The sequence below is a fragment of the Carassius auratus genome, chromosome 26, assembly GCF_003368295.1.
Source record: "Carassius auratus strain Wakin chromosome 26, ASM336829v1, whole genome shotgun sequence".
Lineage (NCBI taxonomy): Eukaryota > Metazoa > Chordata > Actinopteri > Cypriniformes > Cyprinidae > Carassius > Carassius auratus.
The window spans coordinates 5,482,332-5,496,257 of NC_039268.1; the positions used below are offsets into that span (position 1 = coordinate 5,482,332).

General features: G+C 35.7%; 1 protein-coding gene across 1 annotated transcript in view; it reads right to left on the reverse strand.

Moving 5' to 3' along the window:
- The window catches only part of LOC113044155 (zeta-sarcoglycan-like), a 269,395-nt gene that overhangs the window by 103,607 nt on the left and 151,862 nt on the right, over window positions 1–13,926 (reverse strand). Inside the window, exon 2 of the mRNA XM_026203817.1 lies at window positions 4,592–4,786. Within this exon, the coding sequence (XP_026059602.1) occupies window positions 4,592–4,786 (195 nt within the window). The remainder of the gene's footprint in view (window positions 1–4,591; window positions 4,787–13,926) is intronic.

Below are 13,926 nucleotides of genomic sequence, written 5' to 3' on the forward strand. Positions count from 1 at the left end.
CTGCTGGAATAGCTGGTGACCAAGCAGGTAAATTGAGTTGGAAAACATATTTTTTACAGAAATTGATGAAAATGGATAGATATGTAACTTATGATGGCTTTATCAAGCTGTGGTTGCCATAGTGACAGATGGAAATTATTTTGGGGAGTTACAGTATGTCAAAGTGTTGGCCCCATGTGTGAGTGTATAGCTGGAGATTTGCACAAGCTAAGTTAGCCATCACAGGAGTGTATGTACAGTTTGCTTCAGATAATATAGATGTCACTTTGCATCACTATATACTTATACTGTAAATGCATCATGCAACGTTTATTTTAATTTAAATGTAATTATTATATTTTATTAAAACACTAAAAATATGACAGAAAAAAAAAATGGGTTGGAATCATGGGCCAGACTCGACCTGCATTTCCGTCTTGAGCATGGGCTAAATGTGTGCAATCATGCAATATTAAGCCACATTTCTATCAAGAAGAAAATTATGTTAAATAGCCTGCCTCATCGTTCTGTATGGAATACGCAGACCTTGGTTTCAGGAAACCACCAAGACATTAAATATTAATAAAAAAAGACTTGAGGAAAACCAAAGTGACATCCAGTGCACCCATTAAAAGTACATTTCCCCCAGGAAAGTTGAGGTTTAAGTGCCTTGCTGAAAGAAGCCATGGTGATGGATCATCCCTTGCGAGGGATGAATTTCCAACCTTTTTGCAGCCATGTTTAACCACTGAGCTATACCATCCAGAGGGGCCAGAAATTAATAATTTTATGGTTCCAAAAAACATATCTATACCTGTAACAATGTTACATTTGAATTATTTAAAAGGATATAATAGTTAATTTCAGAGTTTGTGGTTTCTATAGGCCAGCGATTATATGTAATTTACATACATTTGTGTTACTATTTCTTACTGGTTTACCACTATTAATATTTGAAAGCAAAATTTCTATGATCATATTATTAATTAATAACTCATGAAATGTGTTAATATATATTTATAGTCACATTGTTTTATGGACTTTTATGTTAAAATGTATCCTCTGTTCTAATTGTTTCTGTTCAAACCTCACTTTTGCGTTTCTTAATGTTGTCATATTTCCCTCCGTTACATTCGGAAGGGCTCATCCCTATGCCCTAATCCCTTCAAAGGGCTTACCTTCCAGAGTCAGAACTTTGAAGGGTTGAAGGGTGTAGGGGACCAAACAACTGTTTCTTAAAGAGCGCTTCTGTGTCATCATCCCGTGCCAACACGGAGGCATCATCATGGAAAAAATCAGTGCATAGGATCATGGGGGCCGAAGGGTCCATCAGTTGTACTCTTTGAACTCCTTCATTCCGAAGGTCCCTTTGAAGTGGTCAGTTTTGAGCACTTTGGTTTGGAATGACCCTTCAATATAACGGCCATGATTGTTTTCATTCCGAAGAGTCATTCAGAGGATATGTCCCATTTGGAATGAACCTTTAGTTATGTTTTCAGATTATATGAAACCAACTTTAATACATAATGTATATTTATAAAAAAACTTGATTACAAATTATATATATATATATATATATATATATATATATATATATATATATATATATATATATATATATATATATATATATATAGTGCCCTCCATAAGTATTGGAACAGTAAAGACAAAATTGCTTTATCTACTGTGGAGTAAAGACATTTGCAAATATGATTAAAAGATGAATATGCGACAAAACTACAGAATGCCACATCTTATTAATATATTTATACATGTACATTTTAATTTTTTTTTATTTATTTATTTTTTTTTTTACATTTATTAATACATGTTTTGCCAAATAAAAGTGCAACACTTTTAGAGTTCATCCCACTATTTTATGTGAGCATAAGTATTGGAACAGTTGAATTTTAGGTAGATGTAAACGATTAAAAGTTAATATTTAGTTGCAGATCCCTTGCATGCAATCAGATCAGTGAGCCTGCAACCCATAGACATCACCAGAATCTTGCTCTTATGCTTTAAAATGCTTTTCTCCAGCCTTTAATGCACCCGATTTCAACTGTTTCTTGTTTTGGGGAGTTTCTGTCTTTAGTCTCCTCTTAAGATGGTGAAATTAATGTTCAATCTGGAAATTTAAATTTAAGATTGGGGAATCTTAGACTTTACATTTCTTGCCCTGATAAAGTCCTTAACTGAACTGGCAGGATATTTTGGGTCATTGTCCTGATCCAATATAAAGTGCTTTCTAATGATTTTGGTGGCATTTTCTTGAATATTGGTAGCCGAGATGATTTTGTACCCTTCCAAATTCATTCTGCTACTGACATCATACATTAAGTCATTATTAAAATGAAGAGGTCCTATTCTAGAGACAGCCACGCATGCCCATGCCATGACATCACCTCCACCAAGCTTTATAGATGAGGATGTATGCTTAGGATCATTTGCAGTTCCCTTTTTTCTCCACACTTTTGCTTTTGCCAATCACCTAGATAAAGGTTAATCTTTGTCTCATTGATCCATCAACTTCGTTTCAAAACTCTGGCTCACATTTGTAAAGAATCTTGCCTGCCTTTTTATTTTTGGTGCTGATCAGAGGTTTGCATCTTGCTGAGTAGCTTCTGTAATTCTGTGTCAAATTCTCCTGCGGACTGTAGATTGACAGAGCATCACCCCAGCTTTCTGGTGGTTGTTGGTGATTTTACAGACATGAATTTTAGGGTTCATTTTCATGGATTTTATGATTTGTCTGTCATCAACTACTGTTGTTTTTCTCACCTGATCAGGCCGTCATTGGTTGCTGATGTCGCCGGTAGTTTCCAAACTCTTGATTTTTCCATGCTCTTTGTTTTTCCTATAGTTCTAATTGAGTACTTCCTCCTTTCTTTTAGTATCCAAATTGTTTGCTTTTCTTTCAGAGTCGGCTTCATCGTCTTCATCCTGGTTTGTGTGTGTCATCATCGAATGCAAGACTTAGAATGCAGAAGCAATGGATATAACTGATAAGACACATTCCCTGCTTTTAATATCTGAAGAATTAATGCAACAGGACACAGCTGAACACTTAGAAAGACCCTAAGAGGCAACTGTTCCAATACTTATCACATCAGACAGGGAGATGAAACTCTAAAAGTGCTGATCTTCTACGCTGGTAAAACAACTTTGTATTGAATCACCCAATAATAAAATGCGACATTCTGTAGTTTTGTCTCATATTCATTTTTTAAATCATATTTACAGATTTATTTACAGATTATATATATATATATATATATATATATATATATATATATATATATATATATATTTTTTTTTTTTTATGTTGTACTGTACATCATTGAGCCAGCTCTTTCATATTCATTGTAACAAGGTGGAAATGTCCTATATGTGGTAATACAATCCAAACTTTGGTGACCCATTTAGAGTTAAACCAAATGGTTTGTTAATTTGCCACTGCTAAGACCCACCTGAGAGGGACTATACAGGTCAAACAACTCAAAGTTAGTTTAAGATAACAAAGTCTGTGTGCTTATGGTCCATTCGAAGTCACAATGAAAAGATATAAGCTCCAAAATCCTAAGACCACACATAAACACACACACCAAAAATAAGTTTCATAAGCCTGTTGTGTGTTATCAAACACACGCTAACTCTACAAAGAGGTATTGTAGTTCTAGGCTCTTACAAAAGTTATTGTAGTTCACAGTTCTCACACCATCACTGCCTAAATCACACACACACACGCTTACACAAAACCACAAAATCCTCTCATTTCTTCTTTCCATTTCGGCAGGCAAACCACAGAGTGTTCATTTTTGAGTAGGTTCATGACTCCACTGATCCAGGCAGCGTGTTTTGTAATTGTGTATAGCCAGCATGTGCAGCAGATGCTGTTAAACAAAGACAAATCAGCTGGGTAAATAAAGTTCTGTGACCTCATGCTTGCTTTATAGTACACCTGAAAATCCAAGTAAGGCCATTCACACAACAGAAAGAGACTTTAGGACAATAAAAAAAAAAAAAAAAAAAAAAATGCAGACAAAGTTTCTAAGAAGCAGATGTGACTATATTGACATTTTCTTAAAAAAATGAATGTTACTTTTCTTATTGCTTTTCAAATGTATATGCTAAATTTTTTATATATATATATATATATATATATATATATATATATATATATATATATATATATATATATATATATCAGCGTGTGTGTGTTTGTATATATATATATATATATATATATATATATATATATATATATATATATATATATATATATATATATATATATATATATGTGGCTTGAATTATGCCTTCTTTGCAATATAATGGTAGTAAGAACACATCTCTCCAAACGTCATGATTTTTGGCATAATTAACTGCCATAACACAAGACGAGTTATGCAACAGTGTTGAGCATAATTATAAGCAGAAATAATATTGATATTTGCATTATCGTGACTTGAAAAAAAATATACAAATAATGATAATTTGCATTTAGCAGACGCTTTGGATAAGAGCGTCTGCTAAATGCATAAATTTAATTTTTAAATTAAATTAACTTTAATTTAATTTAGTAATAATAATTCAACAGAGCAGTGCTCACCACTGTGAAGTTCATGACCTTTAGAATCCATATGGTCAAGGCTAGGTTGACGATCATGGTGACAAGGAGGAGAAGGATGAAGAAATAGAGACAGCGCTTTCGCCAGCCATAAATCCCAACCGGGTACACAGTAGCACATCCCGGCCTTTGGAGGGGGTTTGGCTGAGATGCCAGGATGTACTGCTCCTGAGTCATCTAGTGAGAAAGAACAGGAAGAGAAAGAATTTGTTTTACATTTTTTTAATTTTCACAAGCTTTTTCTTCTTTAATGCAGTCGTGGTGCATCATCTATATATCTATTTTGAATAATGGATAAAAATAATAAATTATATTTTTAAACAGAAAAAAAAAAATGTTGTAGTAAATTGTAATAACCCCAAATGCTAAAGTAAAACATTAAATCGATTTAAAATCAATTTTGAGACAAAGTCTTTGTGTGTCTGTGATGCATAGTTGATGCTTACGTATATATATATATATATATATATATATATATATATATATTAGGGCCGGGACTCGATTAAAAAAATTAATCTAATTAATTAGAGGCTTTGTAATTAATTACTCGAAATTAATCGCATTTTAATCGCATATAAATATTTGACCTGAGAACAGTGAGAAGTATTTTTTTTTTCACATGAATTTATAGTATACCATTAAATAATGACTCAATACATAAGCTTAAGCAACAAAATATTGTTTATTTTTGTTCAACCAAGTCTAGCAGACTAGTGCAATTTTTGCCATGAAGTGTAGCAATAGCATATTTAGAAACAATTTAGAAATAGTACATTTCAGAAATTCAGGAAGCTTATAGGTGCTGGAACCTTCTGTAAAGTGTTTTTTAAGTAAAACACAATACTGTCAATTACATTCAGAACATTGGAAACACTGACTATTAGAAAACATCTCTCTGTTGCTTCAGAGGCCATAACATACTAAGTCCAACTCTCAATAACCTTGGCCAAAACAATAAAGAGTTCAACATAAACTGTTGCACCAACAAAATAATACATAGTTCAACAGAAAGTGTAAAGTCCACGCTAACTGCTATATGTTTTGCGTTGAGGTGATACTTGGGGCTCGATGTGCTGCAGTGATATGCGAACGCTAGTTGGTGCTTCAGTATAATCGGTCCGCCGAAACTCATCCAGTGAGAAACGTTCCGCGGTGCAAAAATAAGTTATTAAAAATGCGGGAATTTTTTTTAATGTAATTAATTAATCTTAGTTAACGCGTTATTTTTTGTGTAATTAATTAATCTCAATTAACGCGTTAAAGTCCCGGCCCTAATATATATATATATAATATGGCAATATGCAACAAGGCAGCTTTCTACAGTAGGTTTTACAACAAATCTAGAATGTGAAAAATAGTACCGGACAAGGAAATACGTGGGATGGGGGAAAAGTGAACAGATGATTGTCACTTCTTCCACAAGCTCCATCTGTCTGTCAAATATTCCTTTTGCTTTTTAATTCACAGTCTCTCAGCATGCATTGGCTCAACTAAAGACCTCAAGCACATCCGTTGCGAAAACTCCCCAACCTCTCTGTAACCTCAAAACTCCCTTTCGCTAGCTCTCCACCTCAACAAAACTCCTCTTAAACTCCCTCTAAAACACTCTTTAACAACTCTCAAATATTCTTCACACTTTTCACTCTTAAAAATAAATGGTCCAATTAAACCAAAAAGGACTTTACAGCCTGATGTCAAAAAATAACCTTTTTTGTCAATTCAGCAAAGGACTTTTGATTTTGTAGTTCTTCACATTGCTATAGAGGTGCTATAGAGGTAATTTAACGATGTTAGAACACGTTCTCCTATCTCAGTTGTGCAGAGACAACTGTGTACAGACCATTCATAGGTTGACTTCCAGAGGAATACTAACACTTTGACTCTTTCAAAACATTTTCCATTTGTTCCAGCATGTCCAACTCTTTTGTGGATTTTCTGTGGATGAGAATACCTGTTTGTCTGAACAAACAGAAGAATGGAAGAAGTCACACAGCATTGTTGCACTAGTGAGCACCTTCCCAGCTGGGGGGAAAATACAGCCTTTTCTGGTGTTAGCTGGTCTCTGGTCAAATTGGTCTAACTAGTCCCTAGGCCTGAACTGCATTTCCCAAAAGCATTGTAAGCGTAAGTACATTGTAGACCCATTGAGCTGCGATCAACTTAAGCTTACAATGCCTTTAGGAAATGCAGTCCTGATCTCCAACTTCAACCTGCAAAAAAGTTAAATCTAAAAACTGACAAAGAAACCCCAAAGACTGCAACTCAAGCTGCAAAGAACACTGAAGAAGTAAGACTGATACATTTGGAAAATAATAATAATAATAATTTATATTATCATTTAACTCTGAAATCACACATTTGAAAATGACAGTAAATCATATTGCAATTTGGGTTTTATCTGGATTAGTCTGGCCCTAGAGTGTCCCTCAGCCTCTTCTGATGCTCCTCTCCATGCTCTTCAGCACTGAAAAACATCTAAACCTGCCTTAGCAATAGCCCTCTCACTTACAAACTCGTAACAATGACCTTCACTGTTCCTGTTGTTGTGAGGAGTGAGTTTGTGCACATTTTATATATATTTGAGGCATGCAATGTGAAGAAAGTGTGTTTTAGTTGGTGCGGAGGAGTGTAGTTAATAGTCAGTTTCCACCAGTTTCACCACATGGGTGAAAGAGATCATTCTTTTTCTCTAGCCTCAAGTCCTCATCTGCTATAAATATCGAGCGTGATGGAGAGGGAAATATTGGATAGTTTCCACTACGTATTTTTTTTACCTTTCAGTCTCCCACGCATTATTTAGAGATACCATTTTAGCCCGTATTTGTTTCTTCCATATACCCTCCCTTTTATTCCACTTGGTGCGGTTCAGTACACGATTTACTCCACCCCTGACCATGCCTCTCTATCCTTCCCTGTCTTGCTTGAGCTTTTTCTCTTTGTCTCTCCGGTTCCAATGCATTTCTAAAATTGATCTGACAGTGGAGTGATCCATCAAATGCATGTGCAGCCAAGCTGGACCAGAACGGCACCCTGCCTACAGCCTAACACTATTAACACACTCACCAACTACTCACTCACTGAGATTACATCTGCTTGTTCCAGCAGAAAGAGAAAGAGACAAGGATGGGGTGGGGGGGTCAAACAGACAAACAGAACTATATACACATATGAGTGCAGGGCAGGTAAATAACAAAAGCAGAGTCTAAAGACAAGGGTAAACCTCGTCAACAAGCTTGCATAACTCCTAATTGTGCATCTACTGTATCATCATTAGGGTTAATTATATTAAGTAACTGTTTTTTTTATTTTTATTTTATTTGTACATTAATTTGTTTGTATGTTCATTTGTTCATTATTTCATTTTTGCAGTTTAACCCGTATGTGTTGCATAACATTTTAAAATAAAATACGAATATTGTGTGTGTTTAATTTATACATCAGCACATAGCAAGGTTATTATTCTTAATTAAAATAAAAAGTTACTTGAAATACAATATATTTCCATTTAATTTAACTTGATGTAGCCTACTAAAACAACAAAAAATGAAATAAAAATGAATAAAAAAAAAACTAGTCATATTTGTAAACAACAACAAAAACGAACACAATTTTAACTATAATCAACATGAAAGCACAAGCAGCTCGTAAAACCAGATGATTTAAGTTTATACAGTATTAAGTTTGTTGTGGTGTATTGTTTTGAACATTTGTCTCAAGGCTTCATTGATTGTAACTGTTCAATTATTTCTCTCAAATTTTGTCTTTTGAGGCAGAAAATTGTCCCTGCCTTCATATCCCTCTCCACAAAATTTTGGTGAAAAATGAAAGCAATAGACTGTCCAATGTGTCATGATTGCTTTTTTCTTTATAAAAGGAAATGTGAGTCATACACAGATGATTCAAACACACACACACACACACACAAACACACACAAATCTTGTAAGGAGGTACAGTAGTCTATTACCCTGTCTTTAAAACCCTGCTATCCCAGCAATACACCAGCAGATTGTGCTAGCCTGCCCTTCTAATGATGTTTTACTACACTAGACAATATCTAGTCACAGTCTGCAAAATCTTCAAAGTCTAGACAGTCCTAGTTTGGAGTTTAAGGAAACAAAGATGGAACACAGCAATACATCAAGAGTACTGTAGCATTTATTATTATTATTATTATTATTATTATTATTATTATTATATCTTCCCTCTTATCAGTATTCAAAACCAGCTGCTTCATCTAAACTTTGTCTTTTTATTTTTTCAGCCATAAATATGATATGCATATTGGTTTTACAAACCAAGGAAATGTAAGTTTTAAGGTCCATTTGCACCAATCATGATAACTATAATACAATAATATAATAATCGCACCACAGTCCACACAACAGCAATAACATTAACGTCAGGGAAACGATAATAATAGAATCACTTTCAAAATGATTTTCCAATGTATGAACAATAAAAACACTGACATCCAGTCATAATCCACTCGGCTATAAAGAGCTTGAGCATTTAAAGTGGCAGACAACATAAATTGTGTTTATATTAACCAGAACATTATCATCTGTTACTGTAAATGCTAATATAGTTATCGTTATGGTTATCGCTACAGTTATCATTTTTGATGTGGTACAGGCCTTTTTTGGTGCAGTTTCACAGGCAAAAACAAATGCCCATTGTTTATTGTCAAAAGGCACAGAAGTCAATTTCAATCCAAGCAGTTGTTGTTCAACGCTACACATTGGCATAACTAACTTAAACCTGTTGCAAAACTTATGCAGGGAAATTTCTCCCTCATGCGAAATAATAATAAGTTAACTGCATGGATGCCGATTGAAATGACAGGATTGCACTAGAGAAAATTCATCAAACAATGGTAAATGTATCTGCACCTTTATGTCATAAAATACCCTCAACTGAAACAGATTAAAAATCGGACTCACAATTATGATGCTGTTCACAAAATAAATATTTATATGGTTACCATCACATGTAACCTTACTACACATACTAAAATAAGGTTTCGCATTAATGGTCAGCAAGTTCTTAATTCAACTCACACACTCTGAAAGTACAGTACAATAATTCAGACAGTACTAGTTTTGACCAGAGCATGTTTTGTACTACTAATGTAGTAATGTTTTTTGTTGTTGTTTGTTTTTTAAGAAGAAAAAAAAAACTGTTTCCTTGAATTTCATCTTTAATTAAGTGTAACTATCATTTAAAACATGATGATTTCAGCCAATCAGCTGCAATGTTGACATTGTCAAGTTTCATTATAAAGGTTAATACATTTAATGTGAGTGTTACATGCAGTTCTGTTTTTGATAGCTTTTTGTTTAAGTACTTTCCGCCTCTTCAGTTAATTCATACAAAAAAGTGTGTTGGTGTGTGTGTATGTGTATGTGTGTGTGTGGGAGAGAGCGAGAGAGAGACTGAGGGAGGCAGTATTATGTCAACCCAGCAGGAAAGAAGAATTCACTAAGCAAATAGACCCGAAAATATCACATCGTCTTCCGCCTTTTCACTGAATCAATAGCAGCACAAATATTACTTCAATTTCACGCGACGACATCGTGGTACCCAGGCGCTAATGCTAAGCAGTATTAACAAATCGATACATCATTTAAAAAGGTCATATCAGTCAGGGATGTAATTTAATGCCAGGCAGCAGACAGCACAGATTTGCAGCTAATTAAATGTTGCCATCTCTGTACAAGCTCTCTGGCTTTTCAAAGGTGAATCAAGGCAGAGGTATCGACAGTTCTAGCTCTGCATAAACAGGGGCGACAGTCTTTCTGAAGTAAAGCCCCTCTGTTGTTAATCCGCTCCCTTTACTTCACGTTCAGCTCTTTTTTGAGGTTCCCTCAAGGGTATCTCCATAGCAAGCTCAATCTTAATCAACATCTTACACTTTTAATTAGTGCCTTCTACTAGAACTGAATGCCAGTGCCAAGACTTCGAGTCTAACACGGTTTGTCAAGCTTCAAAGAGACACGCTCGGTTGTGTTGCGCTATCACTCCAGTCTCAAATGTTGTGTATTAGATAAGAAAGCTTGGACTAGGTGAGGAAAATGGAGCAGGTGTCCTGTGCAATCCAGGCACAATTATGACATATTTCACAGCGTACGTTACACGAATGAACACAGCGCAGTTAAAACATTAGCCGCCTGAATGCTCAAAGCTTTCTAAAACGATCCCACGTCATCCGAGTAGGAGTTTCAGAATGGATCTGACAGCTCAGTGTGTTTGTGGCACACGTCACATGAAATCACAGCAAGGAAAACACTAAATCATCTGCTAGGAAAACATACATTAGTAAGACTAATGGTGTGATTTTCTTTTAGTTTTTGCTTCATTGTGAGATTTTAGGGAGCATCTGGATAAAAATATGGCAGTGCTTTTTGGTGAATTTTCACAGAGAATGCGTAAACACTTATTGTTTGTATCTTTGTCTTGTTTGAGCAAGTTCAGAAACTGAAAATTACAACTTGCATTTACTCGATCGCAAAACTGAATAAGATACTTACAAATGTTTCTAAAACTTCACACAAATGAACACAACGTTTTATTAATTCTGAGGCCTAAAGCAATGGCCAGAAATAAAATAATAGCAAACAAACTACAACATAGTTCCACAGTTGACTACTAAGCTTCTGATAAAATCAGCAAGTTTGAAAAATGGTATTAGAATAGCATGAGCACAACAAGGCTGCAAAAGCGGACTAGTGAGATGATCAGTTGTCCTGATATGAAGTATTGGTTATAAGGTCTAATGTCTCAAACCTATGAAGTCCTATTTGTTTGTTGTTAATAACCACTTCTTAGCAATGGACTTGCTTAAAAAAGTGAAAGCAAAGTAAAGTGTGAAAGCATTTTGAGCTTGTATTCCACAGACCTTGCTTCAGGCATTTATCAAATAAATAAATACAATTTAAAATGAAAAACAGAGTGTCTTGAAGTGCAAATGTGCTAACTATTTTTACAAAGCAAACAGAATAAAATCACATCACAATTGAAACTAATAGGAAACTCCCAACCACTAGGGGCAATGAAAACTCCCAACAAAACTACTGTATTTGAACATGAAGCACATGCATTTTGAGCAGGAAATTGGTTCGCTGGATTACTTTAGAGGATGTCTCATTTGAGAAAAGTAAATGTTATAAAAGTTTCTCTTTCCTTAAGTGTGTCTTTCTTACTTAACAATGTAATGGTTACTTTGCTTTAATGACGTAAGAAAAAAAAAAAGGCCAAAAATTATAATCAATGGATTGACCCTGTTGGTCAGCAGTATATCTTTTAGAGCTTAATTCTGTGCAGCGAGTTGTTACTGTTTTGTTTCTAACTATTATTTGCTTTGTAATTTTAATTGCATTTTGCCCCTGTAGTTGACCATAATTAGATATATTTGATGAGCTAAATGAGCTAAAAGTGCTAATTATTTATTGTAAGTTTCTTACAAGGATTCACATTTCAGAGCTGCCAGGACATCTCCTGTGAGGTAAGAAAGAACAAAATGCATTGGGAAAGTATGTTACATGGTGTCTCACAATACACAGGGGGCTTCCAACAAATACCTGAACATCCTGGCACTCAAGAGGGGATACAACATCCCCCAAATGTCCCGCCTGTTTTCTGCAGCACAGCCAAGCACACAAAGAGAGTCCAACTTAACTAGGGGAAAATTCACAAGTACTCCACCATGCTAACTGCAGCCATGCATCGAGCCAGAAGGGACTGGTTCCTGAGTTTTCCCCATGTGACCTAGTATGACCAGCCAGAATTTGAGTTTTCTGGCAGAAGCACCCTTATGTTTAAACAGTGGGTTTCTCCTCCCAGTAGCCACCCACCATTGCACGCTGCTTTATTTGTGCACTCGGCGCCATGTGTGTTGACAAGGAGCCAGATATTGTCTTCTGTTCTCTCTTCACTACCTGGGGAAGCTAATTAGGCTTCTATTTTAGAGGCTGCTATGGGACAAGGGACCACAGGCTGGAAAAAAAGAGAATGCTAATGCAAAATACGCAAGCACAGCATTGTGTGACAACTTGGAAGAGTAATAAAAAAGCCTACCTATGGGCCAGGATTGAACTACAAGGATTTTCAAGTGTTCAGATTTTCGCAACTTTGTTAGCTGGCATTCCACAACTGCTACATCACCCAGTTCAGCCGTCTCGTTTGCCAGTTCTGTTTGTGACGTTATCTGTGACGGCGTAAGTCTTAGTAACTGCCTGAAATGCCTAGTGCTGACAAGCCTCACCCCTTTTCCAGCCTGTCAATCAAATATCCTGCGGGTTGACACATGATAGATCTCCACTCTGTTTATCCAAGCTATGGGAGAAGCTTGGTGGCATTCACTTAAATCCAAAGCCCCATAACAGATAAACATTACATACTCCAACAGAGGCCACCTGCCACAGCTGTGAATTGTTTCAGGTTCACACACCTAGCTATATCCAAACACATAACAGTTCTGTATACATATTTGCTGCACAACAAAAACAGCCCCAGGCACTTTTCTTTCTTAACTAAACCCCATGTGTGAATATCCCAAACTTACATTAAAGGTTTAATTGCTTAAAAGCAAACGTGTGTTGTTGTATGAGCCCAAACTAAAGATGTGGATTAACTTAGTATGTCAAACTCTTCTGAAGCATCAAAACAGCATAAAGTTCACGCATCTCTAACCATGATGCTTTCTAAAAGGTCACTGATGCACTGTATGCTACAGTTTGACCTTATTCGGAACAGAGTGGCTGAAAGGGGTCTGGTCTAATGCGGGGACACGCTGTCAAAACAAGGAACCTCAGGAGGCAAAACAGAAAAGGCCTTCATGCCTTCATGCAGTATTAATGAGACTAAGTTGTTTTCCAGCAGTGGCGACTGGTGCTTCTCAAGAGTGGGGAAGCACAGATGTCACAAGTGTTTCGTTCGTCAATGAAAAGTTTGACTACATATCATCGTCAATGAACCTTTATCACGTCATGAAAACGAGATGAATGCAATATCGTTGACGAATAAAAACAAGGCTAAATGTGGTTTACAAAATAAAAACTATGCTAAAATGTTTCTTTATTTCCGTTAACCAAAATGAGACCAAAAAAAATTCTATAATGTTATTTTGTCTTGTTTAGTCATGTTGTTTTTATTATTATTTTGCAGTATTTCTGTTTCCTGATCTGAAGATGTTTTGGAACTGCTCAGGTAGACCTGTTTGCTTCCCCAGAGACCTCTCACTGCCAGTTGTTCAGCAGGAGCACCATCTACAAGACACGTTTACACCTTGAAGTGGAACCTGTTCATCGAGTGGTGTACT